The 21900-nt window shown below is 37.6% G+C and overlaps 5 protein-coding genes across 16 annotated transcripts in view; 3 read left to right on the forward strand and 2 right to left on the reverse strand.

The window, feature by feature from the left end:
• Positions 1-11326, forward strand: part of kst (spectrin beta chain, non-erythrocytic 5 kst) — a 37745-nt gene extending 26419 nt beyond the window's left edge. For 2 of the 5 annotated variants that reach the window (XM_035883135.2, XM_035883132.2), the window contains 23 exons: positions 586-804; positions 916-1358; positions 1678-1731; positions 1911-2316; positions 2417-2617; positions 2733-3333; positions 3418-3761; positions 3861-4145; positions 4279-4755; positions 4927-5404; positions 5515-6293; positions 6400-6768; positions 6874-7293; positions 7410-8072; positions 8162-8391; positions 8485-8591; positions 8679-8909; positions 9020-9297; positions 9387-9852; positions 9971-10114; positions 10216-10332; positions 10577-10608; positions 10692-11326. In XM_035883135.2, coding sequence (XP_035739028.2) covers positions 586-804; positions 916-1358; positions 1678-1731; positions 1911-2316; positions 2417-2617; positions 2733-3333; positions 3418-3761; positions 3861-4145; positions 4279-4755; positions 4927-5404; positions 5515-6293; positions 6400-6768; positions 6874-7293; positions 7410-8072; positions 8162-8391; positions 8485-8591; positions 8679-8909; positions 9020-9297; positions 9387-9852; positions 9971-10114; positions 10216-10332; positions 10577-10608; positions 10692-10934 — 7587 coding nt within the window. In that variant the 3' untranslated portion in view covers positions 10935-11326. The remainder of the gene's footprint in view (positions 1-585; positions 805-915; positions 1359-1677; positions 1732-1910; positions 2317-2416; positions 2618-2732; positions 3334-3417; positions 3762-3860; positions 4146-4278; positions 4756-4926; positions 5405-5514; positions 6294-6399; positions 6769-6873; positions 7294-7409; positions 8073-8161; positions 8392-8484; positions 8592-8678; positions 8910-9019; positions 9298-9386; positions 9853-9970; positions 10115-10215; positions 10333-10576; positions 10609-10691) is intronic. The other 3 variants (XM_035883131.2, XM_085657967.1, XM_085657965.1) reach the window with 3 other exon arrangements.
• A 687-nt stretch (positions 11327-12013) lies between these two features.
• thoc7 (THO complex subunit 7) lies at positions 12014-18809 on the forward strand. Of its 3 annotated transcripts, none has more exons than XM_085657990.1 (4): positions 12014-13677; positions 13936-14360; positions 14516-14685; positions 18683-18809. In XM_085657990.1, the coding sequence occupies exons 1-4, from the start codon at positions 13668-13670 to the stop codon at positions 18714-18716; spliced, it is 639 nt and encodes a 212-aa protein (XP_085514116.1). In that variant the 5' UTR covers positions 12014-13667; the 3' UTR covers positions 18717-18809. The 3 variants fall into 3 exon arrangements, with proteins under 3 accessions (XP_085514116.1, XP_085514117.1, XP_085514115.1); XM_085657991.1 differs by lacking the exon at positions 18683-18809 and adding an exon at positions 14764-16057 and having other exon boundaries at positions 12018-13677; XM_085657989.1 differs by lacking the exon at positions 18683-18809 and adding an exon at positions 15884-16057 and having other exon boundaries at positions 12032-13677.
• On the forward strand, positions 14667-20655 carry LOC146872971 (uncharacterized). Of its 5 annotated transcripts, none has more exons than XM_085657983.1 (4): positions 14667-14685; positions 18683-18760; positions 18839-18982; positions 19132-20655. In XM_085657983.1, exons 2-4 carry the CDS (start codon positions 18698-18700, stop codon positions 20653-20655), a joined length of 1731 nt encoding a protein of 576 aa, XP_085514109.1. In that variant the 5' UTR covers positions 14667-14685; positions 18683-18697. The 5 variants fall into 5 exon arrangements, with proteins under 5 accessions (XP_085514109.1, XP_085514108.1, XP_085514107.1 ...); XM_085657982.1 differs by lacking the exon at positions 14667-14685 and adding an exon at positions 18006-18024; XM_085657981.1 differs by lacking the exon at positions 14667-14685 and adding an exon at positions 18143-18396.
• Positions 14728-16603, reverse strand: LOC146872972 (putative RNA/DNA demethylase ALKBH6). Of its 2 annotated transcripts, none has more exons than XM_085657986.1 (6): positions 16461-16603; positions 15736-15793; positions 15474-15650; positions 15290-15397; positions 15086-15184; positions 14728-14992 (listed from the first exon to the last, which is right to left on the reverse strand). In XM_085657986.1, exons 1-6 carry the CDS (start codon positions 16481-16483, stop codon positions 14735-14737), a joined length of 723 nt encoding a protein of 240 aa, XP_085514112.1. In that variant the 5' UTR covers positions 16484-16603; the 3' UTR covers positions 14728-14734. The 2 variants fall into 2 exon arrangements, with proteins under 2 accessions (XP_085514112.1, XP_085514113.1); XM_085657987.1 differs by lacking the exon at positions 16461-16603 and adding an exon at positions 15879-16020.
• LOC118449057 (chymotrypsin-2-like) lies at positions 16225-17357 on the reverse strand. The gene is made up of 4 exons (XM_035883216.2): positions 17241-17357; positions 16808-17127; positions 16461-16709; positions 16225-16377 (listed from the first exon to the last, which is right to left on the reverse strand). Exons 1-4 carry the CDS (start codon positions 17305-17307, stop codon positions 16225-16227), a joined length of 789 nt encoding a protein of 262 aa, XP_035739109.2. The 5' UTR covers positions 17308-17357.
• Positions 20656-21900: the final 1245 nt, after the last annotated feature.

Consider the following 21900-nt stretch of genomic DNA (forward strand, 5'->3'; position numbering starts at 1 on the left):
GCGAGATGAGAGTAAGAAATGATCATTTTTGCATAGCTGGAACACCTCCCAAGAATACTCGGTATGCAGAGGTAAGAAGGTGTATGCATGCTGATGATTTATTTGTGCCTCACATCAAATAACGAACGATTTTTTGTTTTACTCCGGTGTTACCACAAAATGCACACGACAACGATAAAACTTTCTTTCTTCTTTCTCTCTTTCCTTCTTTCTTTCTTCTTTCTCTCTTTCCTTCTTTCTCTCTTTCCTTCTTTCTTTCTTTTCTTTTTTCATTTTCGTCCGCTTATGTTCTTTCTTGAGAAATACCGAGAAATCTTGCGCGCAGGAGTACAGGACGAACCTCCGCATCTCTTTCTATTTTTTTTTTTTCTTTTATTTTATTTTTCGCTCCTACTCGTCCTCTCTCTCTCTCTCTCTCTCTCTCTCTCTCTCTCTCTCTCTCTCTCTCTCTCTCTCTCTCTCTCTCTCTCTCTCGTTACTAATGTACGTGTAATTGGTACGTGACGAAATTACAGAGTATATGCAGCATGGCTTGAACCGTGAAAGAAAAAGACTTAACGCCGATATATTATAAATTTGATATAGATACGGGAGCTGTGCGACTCGTTGGACGACGCTTGGAAAGATTTGCAAGATAAAGCGGGAGAAAGAAGTAAGGCGTTAGACCTGTCATTGAAGGCTCAGGAATTCTTCTTCGAAGCCGGAGAAGTAGAAAGTTGGCTAAACGAAAAGAACGATGTGCTCAGCTCGACCGATTATGGAAGAGATCGTGATGCAGCCACTAAATTGTTGACGAAACACAAGGTACAATAATGCATATTGTCGTTTCACTACGCCAACGTCAAATTAACATTTGACAATGCAATCGTTGCTTTCCGTTGAAATAACATACATTTGTCGTTTATTCAATTACAGGCGGTAGAACTCGAATTAGACACTTACAACGGCATCGTATCAGAAATGGGACATACGGCGGCTGCAATGATCAATGCTAAACATCCTGATAGTAAAGCTATAGCTAATAAGCAACAGGCGATCGCTCAGCAAATGAGAGCGTTGCAAAAATTAGCAACGGTAAGGCAGCAACGTCTTATGGAGAGCATGTATAGACACGAATACTTCCTGGAAAGTAGAGAATTGGAACAATGGATCAAAGAGCAAGAGCAAGCTGCTGCTTCTGAGGATTACGGACAGGATTACGAACACTTGTTGGCGTTGCAAGCTAAATTTAATGACTTCAAGCACAGAATAGAAGCCGGTTCGGAGAGATTTAATCAGTGCGAAGAATTGGCCAGGAAGTTAATAGCGAACGAGAGCCCCTACATTCAAGACATTGAAAAACGACAAGAACAATTGGGGTAAGTTAAAAGAGTAATATTAAATTTAAATATTATCTTTTTTTCTTTTTCCCTCTATATACGCACTTTCTACAATAATCCAATTTACCTACCCTTTACATTGGCCAGATCATCAGGGGTTTGGGCGGATGGGGTGTATGGAGTTGTTGGTTTTATAACGATATTTAACGATATATATATATATATATAGTAGTTTATGCCTCGATCCGATTGTAACATAAATAACTCGAGCGATTGCTTTATGCATCCTAGATAACTTTGCTACTAGGGTGCTGGGATACTAACTACTTTTGTATTTTGTATATGTAATTTGATATAGGCAAGACGAAGATGATCCTGTCCTTCAGGTACGAAAGCAACATACGATCATTCGGTAAGTCCTATAAGCCTGTCATACTATTTGTAATAACCTTTTAACATTTAACAGATATGCCTGTAGCGTAGAATGTTATTAATTATTGCGCACGAGTAGATAGTCCGATGAATTTTTCATTTCATTCTGTCCGTTTACAAACTATCCCCCATACTCTATTAGAATTCCAATTTTATCAGAGAATCCTGGCAACATCTTCTCGATTTGATTCGCAATCGTGAGCAACGCTTGCAAGCTGCTGGAGAAATTCATAGATTCCATCGAGACGTTGCCGAAGCTTTGTCTCGTATCCAAGAAAAAGAAGCAGCTTTGCCGGAGGATTTAGGCCGCGACTTAAATTCCGTACTGGCGCTTATCAGACGACACGAAGGATTTGAAAATGATCTTGTAGCCTTGGAAGCGCAGCTACAAGTTTTGGTAGAGGATGCGTCGAGATTGCAAGTCCATTATCCGGGTAACAATGCCATGCATATTGATCAACAACAACAAATCGTTGTCGCACATTGGGAAGATTTGAAAGAGCGATCAGCTCACAGAAGGGATCAGTTACAAGCCAGTTGCGATCTGCAGAGATTCCTGACTCAAGTAATTTTTTTTTCACTTCCGTTCAAGTACTTACTTACTTGCGTAGAAAGATCGTACACATTGTAGTAATAATGAACCATTGCGAAATCATTGACTTAAGGTAAGGGATTTGATGAATTGGGCCGCCGGTCTTCGTGCCGCCATGTCGACCGAAGACAAAGTTCGAGACGCTGCAAGTGCACAAATGTTAAAGGCGGAACACGAAGCTTTGAAGGGTGAAATAGAAGCGAGAGAAGATAGCTTCAGTTCGGTCCTCGATCTAGGCGAAGCTATGGTGCAGACCGGTCATTATGCGGCTACGGTAAGTTTTATAATGATAAGAAGAAAAAAAAAAAACAAAAAAAAAAAGAAAAGAAAACGATATATTTCTCTCGTTGGAATTTGACTCGCGTGCTAGGGCAAATGTAATGTTTCAGGAAGTGGAGGAGAAATGTAATCAACTGTTAGACGAAAGACAAAAACTTCACACAGCTTGGCAACAGAAGAAAGTCCATTTAGATCAATTGATAGATCTACACTTTTTCCTACGAGACGCTAAGCAATTAGATAATCTCTCTAGCACCCAAGAGGCTGGCCTCAGCGGCGACAACTTTGGCGTGTCGGTCGAAGAAGTCGATGCACAAATGAAGAAGCACAACGAGTTCGAAAAGTTACTCGTCACCCAAGAAGAAAAATTGACTGCCCTGCAAGAACACGGAGACAAGCTCTTGGCACAAAATCACTTTGATTCGCCCACAATTGCAAAACGATTGAACGAGGTCGTACAAAGGCGAATCAAAATTCGCAACTTGTGCGACGCGCGTAGAAAGAAATTGGAGGCCAGTTTGCTTCACGCTCAGTTCGTCAGAGACGTTGGAGAGGCAGAATCTTGGATTGGCGAGAAACAAAAGAAGTTGGAGGCCGAAACGTCGAAAGGTGAGGTATCAAGTTTGGAGGATAAAATCAAAAAGTTACAGAAACATCAAGCCTTCCAAGCAGAGCTGGCAGCGAATCAAAGTAGAATCGAGGAAATAAAAGGTAAACTTTCGTTTTCGTTTAAAAGAATTATTGTGTTTCCATTGATACGCATTTATTTATTATTTATGTCATAATGGATAACAGCCAAAGGGGAAACTTTGTTGGGACAAAAACATCCTGCGAGTTGTGAAATTCACGAACAACTGGAACAATTGTATTCCTCTTGGCGAAGATTACTCGTAGAGTCGGGAAATCGTGGAAGAGGCCTCGAGGAAGCGCAAGACATATTGGAATTTAACAATCAAGTTGAGAAGATCGAAGCCTGGATAAGGGATAAGGAAATGATGGTTCAGGCGGGTGATACCGGTAAAGATTATGAGCACTGCTTGAGTCTTCAAAGGAAATTGGACGATGTCGACAGCGACATGAGGGTGGATGACTCGCGAATAAAAGCGATAAATGCTTTAGCCGATAAACTTATGAAACAGGTAAAAAAAAACATATCTATATAGATTTTGCCATAGAACAAATCGTTTTGGTGAAGTGTATCACTGTGACCGTATTATTGTATACTTGTTTCTCGTTAGGGTCGTGATAACGAATCAAAGACCATACAACAGCGTCGTGACAATTTCAATAACAAATGGAGAGGTTTGCAAGGTGCACTAAGTGCGTACAGGGAGACCTTAGCGGGTGCATTAGAGATTCATTTGTTCAATAGAGACATCGACGATACTAATCAAAGAGTGATGGAAAAATCGATTGCCATGAATACCGCCGACGTTGGTAAAGATTTACCTGCCGTAGAACAGTTGCAAAGGAAACAGGAAGCAATGGAAAGAGATATGACTGCCATAGAAGGCAAATTGAACGTACGTCATGCATTATGCTATATTTTCAAGTTCTTTTTGTTTTTATTATTATTTCTTTTGTTTGGCTGTTAAGTTAAAAAAAAAAAAAAAAAAAAAAAAAAAACTAATAATCCTCTCTCATTTCCTCTTTTAGGAACATAGAGAAGAAGCACGAAAGCTTTCGCTTAAATATCCAGATAAAGCTAGCGAAATAAACGCTATGCTGTCGGAAGTAGTATCAAATTGGGCCGACTTGCAACGTTTAACTCAGCATCGTCGACAAGCTTTGAATCAAGCGTACACGTTGCACAAGTTCGAAGCAGACTTGCATGAATTAGAAATTTGGGTTGCCGATACGATTAAACGAATGGACGAGTCGGAACCACCTACTACCATTTCAGAGGCCGAAGCTTTATTGGAATTGCATCAGGAAAGAAAAGCAGAGATCGATGGTAGACAGGATACGTTTAAGGCATTGAAGGAACACGGACAGAAATTGGTTTCGATCGACGAGGAGGTTAAAGATAGCCTGCAACATCTTGAGGAGCTTAGGTTGAAATTAATAAACGCGTGGGAGGATCGTAGACAAAAATTGACGCAGGCACATCAATTACAATTGTTCAAAGAACAGGTAGGAAAGAGATAATAATAATAATAATGATGATGATGATGATGATGATGATGATGATGATGATGATGATGATGATGATGATGATGATGATGATGATGATGATGATGATGATGATAATAATAATAATAAGAGAAAAACAAAATTGTCCCTCCTTATGGTCGTATATTTTAGGCTGACCAAGCGGACAGTTGGCTCGCAATGAAGGAAGCGTTTCTCAATAACGACGATCTCGGCGAATCGTTGTCGGGCGTCGAAACGTTGCTCCGTAAACACGAAGAATTCGAGAAGATGCTGGTATCTCAATTGGGAAGAATAGAGGAATTGGAAAAATTTGCAAATGACATACTGGCGGAAGAACATGCCGACGCTAACGTAATTAGACAGAGATTAGCGTCCGTTTGCTCTAGAAGAGACAGATTGCGAAACAGCGCCACGGCCAGAAGAGAAAAATTACTGGAAAGCCATCATTTGCATCAGTTTCTTCGAAATATATACGAAGTCGAGGGATGGTTGCATCAGAAGCAGCAGGTGGCAAGCGATGAAAATTACCGAGACTCGTCTAATCTACAAAGTAAAATACAAAAACACGCTGCCTTTGAAAGCGAATTAATAGCGAATAAAGGAAGGATATCGTCGATTGTTAACGAAGGTAAGGGAAGCTTATGACAGAAGCTTATCGAAGGCCGACGATTCGTTCTTATCGAATAACAAAAGAACAAAAATAAAATAAGTAATAAGATAAATATAATGTTTTAATAGGGGAGGCACTCATCGAGGATAACCATTATGCTTCTAAAGAAATACAAGAGCGTTTGGATGACTTGGAAGCGGAGTGGCGTCTATTACAAGAAACGAGCGAATTGAAGAAGAACAGATTGAACGATGCGTATCAAGCATTGCTCTTCAATAGAACTCTAGACGAATTCGAGGCTTGGATGGACGAGGTCGAAACGCAATTGCAATCGGAAGATCACGGTAAAGATCTTTCCAGTGTGGCGAATCTTTTAAAGAGGCACACCAATTTAGAAAACGACGTTTTGGGACATAACGAGGCATGCGAATCGATCAAGGAGACGGCGGCAAATTTTGCCAAATCAAATCACTTTATGTCCGAGGAAATTCAAGAAAGAGCATCGGCCACCATCAATAGGTACCACAGCTTGCAAGAGCCAATGCAAATACGAAGAGATAATTTAGAAGATGCTAAATTATTGCACCAATTTGTAGCGGACGTAGAAGACGAGCTACATTGGTTATCGGAAAAAGAACCTTTAGCCGCAAGTAATGATCTAGGTAGTTCGCTGATGACAGTCCAAAGACTTCAAAAGAAACATCATGCTTTGGAAGCGGAATTGATATCCCGAGAACCAGTGGTGGGTTCCTTGATCAGTAGGGCAACGGCCATGATAAGAAGCGGTCATTTCGCATCGGAGAAAATAGAAAAATTGTCGCAAGAATTGCAAGAAAATCTTTCACATCTTCGAGACTTGGCGAGTGTCCGGAAGCTGCGTTTATTGGATGCGGTCGAGTCACAAATGGTAAATGTTTTATTGCTCCTATTATTCCTCTAGCGAATACGCTTTGCTATAATACCTATTTCTTTTTTCCTTTTTTGTTTTTCTTCTTTTTTTTGGACTACTGCAGTTCTATGCCGAAGCTGCCGAAGCTGAACAATGGATAAGAGAGAAAAATCCGCAAGTAACATCGACGGATTATGGAAAGGACGAGGATTCTGTGCAGTCTTTGCTTAAGAAATTGGAAGGGATAGAACGTGATTTGTCGGGTTTCGAGAGTACCATAGATAATCTTAAGAAACTATCCCATGGTTTAATAGAGAGGCACCATTTCGATAGCAAAAATATAGGCCAGAAGCAAGCCGAAATCGAAAGTAAATTTAAAGAGTTACAAAACTTGAAGGATCACAGATTGCAACGTTTACTAGAGAGCGAAAAATTCTTCCAGTTTATTAGACAGGCAGATGAAGCGATCGAATGGATCGGAGATCAAACTACCGTAAGTTTTCTATCAACAAAATATCAATTCTTGATCTGTAATATACGATTTCATTTTTATCATTTGAACGTCCATCTTCTTCTTCCTCTTCTTCTTCTTGCTTAGGTCGCTGCGTCGGAGGATTACGGTCGTGACGTTGAACACGTCGAGCTGTTGATTCAGATATTTGACAATTTCTTAGCTGGTCTAACGACGAGCGAGAATCGAATTTCTGCGGTACTCGATGCAGGCCAGAAATTGATAGAACGTAACAATCCTGAAAAGGCTAGGATACATGGAAAAGTCGAAGAAACCAAACAGCAATGGGAAGATCTGAAGGAATTGGCACACGCGCGACAAGACGCGTTAGCGGGTGCTAAACAGGTTCACATGTTCGACAGGACGGCCGATGAAACGATCTCGTGGATTCAAGAGAAGGAGGCAGCTCTAAGTTCCGACGGATATGGCCACGATTTAGAGACTATTCAAGCTTTGGCCAGGAAACATCAGGGATTTGAGACCGATCTGGGGGCGGTAAAAGAACAGGTAGATCGGAGCTTTTAATTTACTTCATCTATCTTTCTCCTATCTTTCATCTATCTTACTTAATTTATCTGGGATCGTCGACGGGGTTTACAAATTTTTTTGTATATTTTATTCAGGTCGAATCTTTGATGGAGGAAGCATTGCGCTTGATCGAATTATTCCCAGATGCACGTATACACATTGATGTGAAGCACCAAGAAGCCGAAGCAACTTGGAATGAACTATTGGAAAAGGCTGCCCAAAGGCGAAGCAAATTGGCACAGGCAGAACAATTGCAAACGTATTTGGGCGAATACAGGGACTTGCTGTCGTGGATAAACGAAATGGTGGCTAAGGTTACCGCACCGGAATTGGCGCGAGACGTTCCAGGAGCCGAAGCTCTAATTTCCCGACACAACGAATATAAAACCGAGATTGACACGCGAAAGGAAGCTTTTGAAAAGTTCTACAAAACTGGCCAAGAGCTCATTGAGCAGGGCCACTTTTTGGGAAAAGAAATCGAAGAAAAAATATCCGTATTGCGTTTAAGAAAACAAATACTTTTGGATACTTGGGAACAAAGGAAACTCATATACGAGCAAAATCTGGACACGCAATTGTTCAAACGTGAAGCAGAAACTTTGGAAAATTGGATCGTTAGTAGGGAACCAATGTTGCACGATGGTAAATTGGGCGAGAGCATTCCACAAGTGGAGGAGCTTATAAGAAAACACGAGGACTTTGAGAAGACCATAGAAGCTCAGGAGGAAAGATTCAACGCGTTAAATCGTATAACAATGGTAATCGATTGATATGTGATGATATATTCTATATATAAAAAATGAAGAATATCTTTAAATTAATTCCTCATACTCGTTTACTCCCGTAGCTCGAGAAAGCGTTCCGAAAGCAACAAGAAGCGGAGATGGCCGCGAGACAAGCTGAGAAAGAACGAATCGAACGTGCGCGGATCGAGGAACGAAAACGTAAAGAAGTACAAAGGATAACCGAGGAACGAAAACGGGAGGAGGAAAGAAGAAGATTATTGGATAGCCCTCATCATCGGGCTTCGCACGATGAAGTCAATGGGACGGTCGACGAGCATGAGTCCGTCAACAGGTAAAAAATTATTATTAACGACGATATATTATTTCAAATAGAAAGCAACTGTCTGCCCTCTTACCGATGTGTCATACCTCTCCCGTATTCCAGATTGGCGCCGTTAAAAGGTGCCACTCCGGTCGAAGTTTCGGAGCAGCCTACTCTGATTCAAAAAACGCACGGTATACCTCATGTATTTGGTGATAAATTGAGACGAAGTACGCATTCCTTCTATCCAATGTTATTAATCATATTTTATAAAGAATTTATTAACCGACGATATGTCTTTCCTCTCCTTGCAATAGGTAATGCGGATATAAAAAGAGCGGAAAGTATGAAAGTTGATACGAAAAAACCGAAACGTACACCGAGCTTCACGACTAGACGAAGGACCCAAAGCTTTAGGAAACTCCAAAGGATGGAAAACATGGACGCTTTACCGCCCGTAGAGATCCAAGGTCTTCTCGAAAGGAAACACGAATTACAAAGCGCTGGAAAGAAAGCCGCCGTTCGTTCCTGGAAGCAATATTACACCGGTGATTAAAGTTTTTCGATCGTTTAATTATCATCTCACCATATGATAATAAATGATAACAACGTCGATAGGAGGATATATAATGGAAATGTATGAATGATATAATTTCAGTACTATGCGGACAACTATTGTGCTTCTTCAAAGACATAGAAGATTTCTCTCTTAGCAAGGCAGCCACCGCGCCAATTACCATTTTTAATGCGATATGCGAGAAAGCGGATGATTATACGAAAAAAAAGAATGTATTCCGCTTGAAATGTACCGATGGTTCGGAATTTTTATTCTTAGCCCCAAATCAACAAGAGATGGAAGATTGGGTCAATAAGATATCATTCCATGCTAAATTGCCGCCAAGCTTGCAACTTTTAAGCTATGACGATTCTCAAAAGGTACGATGAGATGCACTTGTAATCATTTTCAAGACAATATGAATCATTCTTAATATGAATAAACATAAAATATACATGTATTCCTTTAGGAGGGTTTAGAGAGGCTACATAGCGCACCATCGGATCATCAAGATGATAATATGTCGACCGGAAGTAGTCGTACATCAACGCCCGAAATGGAACGCAAAAATTCAGTGATCAGATGCGACGTCGTTTCCAATCAACGCTCACCGAGCACAGTGCAAATAGAATTTTTACAGCAGCATCGACAAAATCAACAACGCCGTGATCCGCATAATGCAGAATTATTCTTAGCCTCGGAAAGATCGGAGCCACCTCAAACGCAAACAGAATTTTTGCAAATGCACAGGCAACAGCAATTACTCGCGCAACAACAGCAACAGCAGCTAATTCAACAGGAACAACTTGCAAGTCAAAGAGATCAATATCAACAAAATTCAAACGATAAACCTCCCATACCGCCAAGAGGAGCACCCCCGCCAATTCCTTTGCGATCACCAAGTTCCGAAAATATGGTTCAATTTCGAAGAAATGGTAAGATCATCTATGCTTCTCGTACGTTTTTACATTTATCGAAAGAAATGTTTTTTACAATTTTTCGATATTTTTCGACTCCCATATGCGATAAATATGCGATAAAACGATACTACAGATTCGGAACACCATCTACAACAAGGAAGACCACAATCGTATCAACAACGCAGTACAACCTTAAATCATAATGGATCTAGCCAATATCCGACAAGCGAAGTTTGGCATAGACAAAGTACTGTAGACATGAATACGCAACACCCAGGTACGTCTTAGCTTTTTTCTTTGAACAATTAAACGTCCAACGTCTCCTCGGTTTGATCGATTTGCACCGAAAGCAACATATGACATTTCGTGGTTTTATAGAATTAGCACCTCCCCTGCCATCGAGTGCCCCTCCACCTACCGGAATGGCTCACTGGAATATACCCCATGACCCTGGTCAGTCATTACAGCCATTTTCATACAAATTTCGTACCGAATGTAAGAAACATCTTACATATAATCATACTATTCTTCTGCATGTGCAACTCTGCATCTTCACTCTAATCTCCTACCTCTTCTTCCGCTCGTACCTTATTTAATCTAAAGTTGGATTTGTAATAAATCCATGCTATTTGTAATAAACAATGGAATTAAAATCGACTTTTTCATATTTATATCTATATATCTATATAGATATAAATTGTGAAATATAAAAATTAATTTATTTTATTTTTGTTCACAGCATATGGGAATGCACCGATAAATGTTAGACAGGTAAAATATTAAATAATCGTGTTCATGTCGTATAATTTTTTATATTGTAGATAAACATTTCAATAATTTACTTTGGCTTTTAGACTTCACAGCAACAAAATAATTCATTTAGTACCAGACCAGCCTCTTTACCTCCGTACGTAGCTCCACCAGCAGTACCGCAGAATGTTGTTCAAAACGTTACACTTGTAGATGGTAGAAGACCATCCGAAAGTGGTTCAGAAAGTGAAAATAGTATAAGTGGTAGTAGAAAAGATCGTGATTATAAACGAAGTTCCGTTTTAAGCAACTTATTTGGCAGGAGAAAGAAACCATCTCAGTCGTAATTTATATACAGGGATCTCTATTTTCGTAGGGTACTTAAATATAAAAAAAGAAAGATTCCGCAAAAGGATATAGCCCTTGACATTATTAAATTCTTCAAAAACAGACAAAACAAGAAACAATTATCTATGCCCTGTTATATAATACGTATTCTAAAATCTGTAAATTATATTTTTACGTGTATAATACAATATTTTTCATTAAAATATATACAGGAATTAATATATTCAGACACGGCTAGATATAGATGAGAAGAGAAAAAAAGAAAAAAATTAAAAACAACGCAAAACTGATATAAAGTTGTTTCGTATATCGTATAAAAAAAGAAAATAATAATAATAATAAAATAAAATAAAATAAAGTAATAATAATAAAGCAAATTAAATGCTTAATACTGCAAGTAATTATATTTTGCCACACAGACATATTCTTTGTTTTAAAATATCAGGATTTTTTAATTCAATTCTAATTATAATTGTGACTTTTAGTTTTGTTAAAAAATGACTAACATCCCCCATCCCCCGCATAAATTGATATAAATGGAATACTTCTGTTTTTCCTTTTATATTGAAAAAATAACCAATCTATAGAAAAATGGTCATTACCACGTTATTTGAAATGTACCTGACCTTAAAGGTAAAGATATAAAATATATATCAGCAAGAGCATTAAAATGCAAAAACAACTATATATAAAAAAAAAAAGAAAAAAAAGAAGAAAAAAAAGAAAAAAAAAGAAAAAAAACTGTAGATTTCATAATATATATTGCAAATATTATATATTGTATACCAACTCCTATTCAGGACCAATGATCTTATTGTATTAAGCGCAAAGAAGATATATTGATATATAATGTTTTTGAAAAATTGTTATATCTGTATGTTTAACAATCATCCTCATGATTGACGCAGTATAATAGTATGTAAAGTATATTTAATATCATATAAGAAATAAATAATTATTTACTAGTTACATACATAATGTTACAGTGCTGTTTTGCATGTAATTATATAGAACAAAGATCAAAATATAATGTTATAATAAGATTAATTAGATTCTTTTGTTCACTACTACCGCTGTCGCTAATTATAGTATACCGTAATAATAGTAGTAGTGTGGGCTATCACGTTCACTTGATAACCTCTCTCTCTATGTGGAATTTTGGAAGGTTTTATGATTTAAGGCCGTTCGCTCGCTATCTTTTGTTCGAAGCGTGTGTGACTTCAGCGACAAGTATGGACAAAATATGAACTACGAATACAAGCGAGGAACGCTGTCCCTTCGTCATGCATCTATCGCATCGGTGTATAAGCTTGTATCGTTTATTTCCCTCTCACGCGTACATAACAATTGCTTTCGTGTGAATTTCATAGAAAAAAATGAAAGTTTTCGTATGTATACTTTCTTTAATGGTATAGAGTGCGTCTCGCTGTGATCCGTGCTAGATACGACGTCAGTACGCATTTGTTTCACGATAAAGAATAATAAATATAATTAACACGTATGATAATTGATATATAAATTTGCGGATTTAACGAAATTAGTTTTTCTATATCATATCTATTTACTTGTACAAGCATTATCGGCAATGTAAAGTTTCAGTACTTTATCGTTTAGTCAGAATTAAATTGAAAGAATTTTGAAAATACATTGAAGAAATATGCAAGCATTTGCTCGGTAGTACTTGCGTTGCTGCGTAGTACTATTGTTTAAATATTAGTTTATTGTAATTCGTGTACATTAGAGACTTTAGAAATGATTGAAAAATTATCGAAAGTATTAATTTATAAGTTTTTACATTTATAAGGGGATAGTCACGCGTCGAAATACAAGAGAAAACTATATCTTGGACTAATCGTCAAAGTTAATGAAAAGATCGTATGTGTCGATATTAAAGAAGGCCAAGAAATATCGTGACGAAAATTTTTAACTATTGAAATTATTTTAAGTTTTTAACAATCTAAGTGACATTGGACAAGAAAGTCTTTTTCTTGCCATAGAATCATCTGTCCAAAGAGTGACCGCAGCTTTTCCATGCGAGCATTGTAAGACGCATTTCTTGAAGCGTCAGTTATTTACGTACGCTTCATCGAAAATCAGTAGTAGGGTTATGACCTTCTTCTCTTTTGCCGCAAATTTCGAGAGAGCGTTGCACTATACAACTTTTTCTACACGAAAAATGTCAAAAACAAAATTTAAACATTTGATCGGGCGTTTTATTCTTGACCCATTTTTATGGGCAAAGTCTAATTTTAAAAACGAAGGTTTTTGAACGAGAACATGGCCTTTTGAAATTGTTGGAAAAACTTCATTTTCGTACATAAACCATTTTTAGGAAGAAATGCAATTTTTGTTGACCGATTCACATTTATTGTATGATCTTCCTTTATGTGGCATATAAGTTTTTCATCCTGTTTTCCAGATGTATTAATACTTTTACTACGTACAAAAAAATTTCTGTCACGCGCTAACTCGATTGTCGAATTACCCGGGAGAGGGGACTATGATCTAAAGCTTGCTTGTAAACCGATTCAATAAGCGATTTAATGATAACAGTGCTTACCTATCCGCCCTTCTAGTTGATATTTCATCCATGTCTGTCGCAGAAGTCGCATGTGCGAAAAGTGATAAACCGACTTTAGTTGTCGTCAAGCGAAACTGAAAATTTTCTATAATTTCTTCTGTCATAGATTCTATAAATTATATTTATTTATTGAATTTATGAAAATACCAATATGTGCGACGGTAAGTCGAATACTGCGTTATACTTTTATATTTTATCAAGATTATACAATAAATTTCTTTCCATTCGTTAAATAAAATGCAAATTAGTAGGTAAATAAATACATAAGAGACTTGCAATGCAATAGTGTAGTTCAAATAATGTAACAATTAAGTAATGTAAAAAAAAAAAAAGAAAATATTTATGAGTACTATAAGTAATAACCTATAAATATAGTCGTATTTACACTCGAGCTTTATACCTAAACATTCATTTTTTAGAAGATGTAATACGCAGAAGATTACTCATAGATGGGGATGGTACTGGAGATGACCGTCGAATAAATATGTTGTTAAAGTCATTTATAAAATGGATAAACAGTCCTGACGCCGACAACACATTACACGAGAGAATGCTGTCGCAACTTGCCCAGTGTGAATTTGCGCAGAGAAAATCTAGGCTGGTTTCAAACATGAGCCAAGAAGAATTGAAGAGTTATAGTAATTTATCGAATGAAATCGAAATACAAATAGAAGAAGCCAAAAAAGAAATAGAAAAGACAAAAGTAGAATTGCACGAAGCTAAACGTGTAAGAAAAAATAGAATAGAGTATGACGTATTGGCAAAGGTTATTAACGAACAACCGGATAGATTGGAAACCAATGAGAAACTTGCTACGCTACGTCAAGAATTGGGAAATCTGAAGGTAATGAAACAATGAATTTTATTAAGAAACTTCTTAACACTCACGGGCACACACACACACACACGCACGCGCACACACACACACACACACACACACACATACACACGCGCGCGCGCGCATACGAAGAGACGATATAAGTTAATTTTTTAATAAAGGAAAAATCTGAACAATTGGAGCACAAATTAGAAATGCGAAGAAAACAGTTTCACGTTCTGATATCCTCTATACATTCTTTGCAAGGAATGTTAGACGAATGCGACGAAGAAATAATGGATATTAGTTTAGAAAATTATGAAGATACCGATACAACTTCTATGGAAATGTCGTAAGGATTAACATTTTATGCGTAACCACAAAATATAGAACATTCAATATTAACCAATTTTTAATTTCAGTTTACTAGTTTTAGGTACATGTCTGATAGTTAAGGATAATCTTGTACCTCTTTCTAATACCTGCCCTTCGTTATATTCTAACGCGCACATATTCATATTTTTAATTATTCCCTTTGAAATAGTATCGGTACAAGTTTCCGCAATAGCATGTAAATAATCATTATACAGGTCTCCTCTCAAAATCAAAAGACTTCTACGTTCTAACAACAAACTGAACTCCAATTTAAGTTGTTGCGGCTAAAAAAGAAAAATATACGTACATGTATGTATACATGCACGCATAGTATGTATTAGCAATATTATATTTCGCAAACTTTAACGATCATATACCTCCATAATATCGTTACGTTTGTAGAAATCTAGAAGAGTATGAGAACCGCAACTGATGGTGGTTACAATTGGATAAAAAAGTGGACCATCCGAGTGTGCCTGTTAAAAATTCAAATTTCTAAAAATATGATCTATAAATGTTCGTCTGGATAAGATGAATGATATTCAATTGGTTGTACGCGCATATAATTACTTCATACATACCATTATTCCTTGCGAAGGCAAATACTCATTGATTAATACATGATTGGGTGGCTTATCTCGTTCGAAAACATTTAAAGAAGTTATTTTATCAATGTAAATTCGAAGCCACTGAAAATTTATTATTGTACATAATATTTTTTTCTTTTTTTTTTTTTTTTTTTTTACTTGCAATAACATTACTCACGCTTGGTATTTCCTCCGCTATCATCCCTTTGGGATGGGGTATACCGCCCCAATTTTGTAATCTTCTGTAACTTAATTGAGTCCACTTTGGAAGGGGAACAGCATTTATATGTTTTATTATTTGTTCTTCTTCCTCTTTAGTTATAAAATTTGGTATGTATTGTGCCATCTCTGGAATCTAGGTTTTTATATCTGTATTTTAAGAACTGTCGACATAATCTTTATTCCTCGATTTACCTCGATGAATAATAATGGACACAAACCTCTTTAACCGTGTTCTCTAAGAAAACACGCTTTTCCATACTCGCCATTTGGATAACTCTTTAATGTTAAAAATAACGATTTATTAAGAAATATATTTCAAATGATAACGAATCGATCGGAATGATAAACCAATCAATATTACTTTAGGAATATAACTGGACGATCCAATCGGTATCCGGTCTCGAGCGAATGATTATCGAATGCAAGCTAATCGAAGAGAGTTTACAACTCCGTCGTCAGAGAGCGTACGTGTCGAAAAAAAAAAGATCATTTATTCGTAAATTCAACATACGTTATAGAACATTTGTATAAGTTAAAAGAGAGAAGAAAGTGTTCTTTAACATTTCAAACATTTTGAGAATATTCTCTGTAATCCGCGTTTATCGAAGGATCTGATGATACAAATATTGTTATATAATTCAATTGTCGTTTTAATTTTCTTTTTTTTTCTCCCCCTCCCCCCCTATTTAAAATGATCGAGCAACGTGTTAATCCTTTTCCAATTGCGTGATATTTTTAATGAAATCTATAAATTGATGAACTCTGGTATAAACATCGGGCGAACCCACTGCACACGGCTTGGTCCAAGAAAATACACCGACAAGTTGATTATTGTAAGTTAGGGGACTGCCGCTATCGCCCTGATAAAGAAAAAGAAAGAAAAAAGAAAAGGAAAGATATATCCATATATAGTAATATTGTAGTTATAAAGATCGACGATTACCTTACAGGCGCCAACTCCCTCATGTTCTAAAGTACACAGGTGAGATGGTAAAATGGTATTATTGTAATACGTTTGACAATCTTCGTTGGTTATAGTGGTGAGAGTAACTTTTTGTAAAATATCCGACAATGGACCGAACGAATGATGTCTACCCCAACCGGTTAAGATTACCGATATGTTTTCCGGCGCGTCCGAAACTGGCAGGTCAATAAGATTTTGTGCAGAATTCAAAGTTACGTTGTCGCTCAACTGCAAAAGGAAATATTTCAAATATGTTAATTCGCCATAGTCGTTGACACGCAAGGCACTCTCAGGAAGAGGTTGCTTTTTTTTCGAAGATGCCTCACCGTGATTATCACCAAATCGTGGGTCCACGAGCCTTTCACCCCAAAAACGTAATCGGGATGACAATGGATGCTTTTAATTCGTTGAAACTGACCGCCTTTTTTAACGCTCCTCGTACCAGTTACCACCGACAGATCGTCGTAAGGCTCGTCGAAAAGTTCGCATACGCAATGTGCAGCACTCAAGACGTGTCTTTCGCTTATCAAGGCACCTCCACAAATGTGCACGGTATCCGAGTAACGTAAAGAAACTTGAAAGGGAAACTCGTTCGAGCCGCTGTCTTCTCCTCCTACTATTCTTTTGAGGCGCGGACCGCGAGTCTCTAAATCATTTCAATAGATAGATAGAGCAATTCTTCTTTCTATTCGTCATTGTTATGGATCATTGGGGAAAAAAAAAAAAATCGCGAGAGCATACGCATTTATTTTTCCTTACCTCGGCCGATAGCTGCCGACACCGACGCGACTATCAAAAATAAAACTGTAATATTGCAAATCGTCATGTCGCGTCTAAAGTTACTAAATTTTCATAGAGTAAAATGTAATACGATTTTTTCGCGTCCTTCGATTACACCTGTCTTTACTCACGGTTCTATTATGTAAATAATATCACGCTAGGCAATCGAGCTTACGTCTTCCGATGATTTACTAAAATGGAGCGATGGCGATATCATCTGGTATTTGCTTACTTGACAAATATAAATAAAGATTCGAAAGAATTTTACTGGTATTACTTTACGCATATGTACTATATCTTTGACCCAATGGCGAATTAGAGGAACGAACCAACGAATTCTTAAATTTGGTCTTATTCGAAAGTATTTCAAAAGCTGGAATAAAATTGAGAAATAACTTACGTTATTATTATAACTTTACGGATAGTTCGCGTAATCGTTCACGTTTTTCGTAAAGTTGAATTATTTATTTGGCGCGAGTCAATATACATACTGTATAAAATAGGAATGTGATTCTTTCTTAGATAGAGATGAGTAAATGTTGGACATTGTTTATTTCTCGAGGGTGTAGGTCGTTTGTCTATAGTTTAGTGGGGAAAATTGATGCGCACACGTATAAACACTTTCCTCCTCCTCCTCCTCCTCCTGCTCCTCCTCCTCTTACGAAGCACGTACGAAGAAGTAGCGCGCGCGCGCGCCCGCGCAGAGTCACATACGTATTACCTGGTATATCCAAGCGAAAGACGCACGATGGCCAGCGAAACGGTACGTTTAGACGATCGCGCTTTCGATTGATTTCGTTCGTGTTGTCGTCGTCGTCGTCGTCGTCGTCGTCGTCGTCGTCGTTGCCGCCACCGCCGCCGTTGTCGTCGTCGTCGTCGTCGTCGTCGTCGCCGTCGCCGTCGCCGTCGTCGTCGTCGTCGTCGTCGACGCCGTCATCGTCGTCGACGCCGTCATCTTCGTAGCGTACGATAGAAGCGATAACATAGAACGATTAAAAACGGTCGGCAATAGGAAAGTGCTTTGACAGAGCGCCGTGAAAGAAAAATTGGTTGTTGCTTACGCACCAGCTATGTCGTAAATTTTGACCAGTTCGATGGATAGGATATGTGACTTCCATTGTAAGTACCAGGAAAGGTGCGAGGATCGATCTTAATTCACTTAACCGATCATCCCCGATCGACGTTTGCGACGATGTTTTACCACAGAGACGTCGATCGCTCCGTTGCAAAAATGGCCTATCGTTACAACAAATCCGTCGTGTTGTGTTTGAGGTTATATTATCCATTTTAGTAAAATTTTTGGCTGCACCCATCGTGTAAAACATTATTTATATCTTTTATCTTAGAATTGTCTTCTTTTGTTCTCTTTCTCGACACGCTTTGAAAATGCATGTAAACAAGTAAATCAATTTCACTTTCAGAGTGAAGTATAGCAAATGGAAGGTTTTAAGGTGAAAGATGAACCGATGGATGCATTAGCCATAGACAGTCAGGTTATGGTAAACATTTTGCATGAAACTGCAACACGATACGATTCGATGATACCGCGCGAAATTTAATAGAAACATTGCTTTAAGGACGAAAATATTGTAAGCGTCGTACTTAAAGAGGAACCTGGAGATAGATTCGATCCGGACTACATGGAGGATATATGCTCTGGTACTTTCGAGAAGGTATTTTTACCTATCGAAAACAGTGAAGTGGATTTTTCCAATGAGATGGTAACCGGATTAACTTTGAGACGTAACAATTATATATATATATATATATATATATATATATATATATATATATACATATATATATGTTTAGAGGCAAACCTTGCCAGTTAACGGATTAAGATATTGTTGAATGTCTTTATCGTTGATAGGTAAAACTCGAGTTGGAAGGAGAAACGAGCGGACATCCAAATTGGACGGCACAGATCACGGCTACTAATCTTTGCGAGAAAGAAGATGGCATACCGCATAGGTGTTTAAGTGCAGCGGACTTTATGCAAGCTCAAGACGTTGAAAAACATCCTGTATTTTGTGCTAACGGACAGCAGCCCAAATTTTATAAGATTCAATGTTCCATCTGCAAGAAATGGTTTCTTAACAACGATTCTATGGTCACGCATTTGAGAATGCATTGTAACGGGAATCAGTGCGAGGTTTGTCAGCAAAACTTTCAAGACAGTTCCAGCTTGCATGCGCATATGTTAACACACGTCGGTATGAGTCCACTGGAGTGCAATGTTTGTCAGAAGAGATTTGCTTATAAGTGGTGCTTAAGAAATCATATGCAAATGCATTCGATAGATAAACCATATGACTGTGATGCTTTGCAACAGGGATTTATGAAAAAGCCTGAAGGTAACGACGAGCAGTCGTTGAATACAGGAGAAAGACCCTTCGAGTGTGACGTATGCCACGCTACGTTCCGAGAAAAAGGAAATTTGAATCGACACATGCTGATTCACACCGGTGAGAGGCCCTACAAATGCGAGATATGCTATGCGGCGTTCAGGGAGAAGGCTAAATTAAATATTCATATGCCCATTCACACGGGCATGAAGCAGTTCAAATGTACCATGTGTCATAGATCGTTCGCCCAAAAAACTGCTCTGAACAATCATATGCTGGCGCATAGCGGGGAAAAGCCGCACGCCTGTAATATTTGTGAGAAAACGTACAAGAGGAAATCGGAATTGATCAGGCATACGATGGTCCATACCGGCGAACGACCGTACGAATGTAAAGAGTGCCTAATGACGTTTAGGGAAAAGGCTAAGCTAAATTCTCATATGTTGGTTCACACCGGCGAGAAACCCCACGAATGTCATATATGCCACAAAGCGTGTGCGCGTAAGTCCGATTTGAACAGTCACATGTTATTACATACCGGCGGGCAATACGATTGCAAGGTTTGCGATAAAATTTTCACGCGAAAGTCCGATCTTAATAGACACACTTTGATACATACGGGCGAAAAGCCATTTGCCTGCGATCTCTGCGACATGGCGTTCAGAGAAAAAACGAGATTAAATTCTCATATGCTGATACATACCGGTGATAAAAGGCACGCATGCCATATTTGTCAGAAAACGTTTAAAGAAAAGTCGTCGTTGAGAAAGCACATGTTAAGTCATACGGGCGATAGACCCTACGAATGTTACGTATGTCACAAGGCGTTTACGCAAAAAACTACTTTGAACAGTCACATTTTGATACACGCCGGGGAAAGGCCTTACGAGTGCAGTACTTGTCAGAAAATTTTTAAGGACAAAGCTGCGTTGAAGAAGCATTTATCGATGCATATCAATGAAAAAAATCACGAATGTTTGATTTGCTTAAAAAAATTTAGTCATAAGGCCGCATTGAACAGTCACCTGTCGACCAATCATACATCTTAATCCGTGAAGATCTAGTCCGATTTTTCTTTACATCGAGCGCGCACCGTATGCTTCTATGCACCGTGCCCACCACGGTCTCGTACAAAAAGACATTACGTACTTTATTACTTTCTCTCGCACACTATTTTTTTTTTTTTTCCCCTTGTATTTACCGTGCAGAAATAAATTCATTTTCAAATTATTTTTATATCCGCTACATTGGACATCCGTAATGGAGAATTTAATGGACGAACGATGTGTCCTTTTCGTTTCCTTTAAATATATATCATTTGAATATTTTACCATCAATTGACTTTTATTGCAATGCGTAATGCGAGATGTAGGGATGTCGCGAGATCTTTACTTGGATACAATTTAATTACAATCCATCGATTTATAAGGAACAATTATTATTCCGATGTGATGTGTATTGAATGATAAAAGAAAACGTAAAAGAGTACAATGAAATGTATATTCTATGTAAAGTTCAAAATAATGAGTATGCAAATTACGAGGGGGTCAATAATATTACAATTATCGTGCGAATATGATATTTGTCGGGAATATGTCGAGGAACCTTTTTTCTTTTCTTTTCTTTTCTTTTCTTTTCTTTTCTTTTCTTTTCTTTTCTTTTCTTTTCTTTTCTTTTCTTTTTTTTTCTTTTTCTTTTTCTTTTTTTTTTCTTTTCTTTTCTTTTTCACGCGCCCTTTCTAGCATAGTCATATTATGCTATCGAGTTTTATTATACCATATTGAATATTTGACTGTGATGTTGAGCCATCCTTGCTCGATGGTCCTTTAAGAATGAAAATCGAAACGATTACGACGAAAGATTTTCCTTTTACGAAACACGATACATATATCCGAATGGAGTAATATCTTTATATGAAGAAGAAAGTAAAAGAAAAGAAAAAATAAGAGACTGTGGCAAAAATATTATACTTTACTCATTCCTTCGTTCTGTACACGATAAATATAATATAAATATAAGTGTTGATAACTGTATAAGAGATAGTTTTATCAACATCATACATTTTATAAACTTAACTAATAGAACGGAGCGAACGATGCGTGAATTAAGTTGTAAAGAGGATCAAAGAAAGTATATTATACGAAATATTACGATACAAAATATTACTTGATAATTGTCATGTACGCTTCTCTTTTTGAAACATTATTATTTCTAATGTACCTTCGATATCTGACGAATTAATCGTTATTTACGTGAGTTTAACGGACGTTCGATTGTTTACTTAATGAGCTCGT

The sequence above is a fragment of the Vespa mandarinia genome, chromosome 6 (assembly GCF_050613455.1).
Source record: "Vespa mandarinia isolate Hongniang chromosome 6, ASM5061345v1, whole genome shotgun sequence".
NCBI lineage: Eukaryota > Metazoa > Arthropoda > Insecta > Hymenoptera > Vespidae > Vespa > Vespa mandarinia.

Bases quoted from the DNA above. Each gene is read 5' to 3' on its own strand.
- thoc7 (XM_085657989.1), top strand. The intron at 14,361-14,515 runs GTAATGAAACAA...TTTTTAATAAAG, and splicing joins AAGAATTGGGAAATCTGAAG to GAAAAATCTGAACAATTGGA. The intron at 14,686-15,883 runs GTAAGGATTAAC...ATATTACTTTAG, and splicing joins ACAACTTCTATGGAAATGTC to GAATATAACTGGACGATCCA.
- LOC146872972 (XM_085657986.1), bottom strand. From the start codon at position 16,483: ATGAGGGAGTTGGCGCCTGTAAG. The intron at 15,794-16,460 runs GTAATCGTCGAT...TTAACATTAAAG, and splicing joins AGGGAGTTGGCGCCTGTAAG to AGTTATCCAAATGGCGAGTA. The intron at 14,993-15,085 runs GTATATGATCGT...TTTCTTTTTTAG, and splicing joins AACGTAACGATATTATGGAG to CCGCAACAACTTAAATTGGA.
- LOC118449057 (XM_035883216.2), bottom strand. From the start codon at position 17,307: ATGACGATTTGCAATATTACAGTTTTATTTTTGATAGTCGCGTCGGTG. The intron at 16,710-16,807 runs GTGAGGCATCTT...TTCCTTTTGCAG, and splicing joins ACGATTTGGTGATAATCACG to TTGAGCGACAACGTAACTTT. The intron at 16,378-16,460 runs GTAATCGTCGAT...TTTCTTTATCAG, and splicing joins AGGGAGTTGGCGCCTGTAAG to GGCGATAGCGGCAGTCCCCT.
- LOC146872971 (XM_085657983.1), top strand. From the start codon at position 18,698: ATGGAAGGTTTTAAGGTGAAAGATGAACCGATGGATGCATTAGCCATA. The intron at 18,761-18,838 runs GTAAACATTTTG...CATTGCTTTAAG, and splicing joins CCATAGACAGTCAGGTTATG to GACGAAAATATTGTAAGCGT. The intron at 18,983-19,131 runs GTAACCGGATTA...TATCGTTGATAG, and splicing joins TGGATTTTTCCAATGAGATG to GTAAAACTCGAGTTGGAAGG.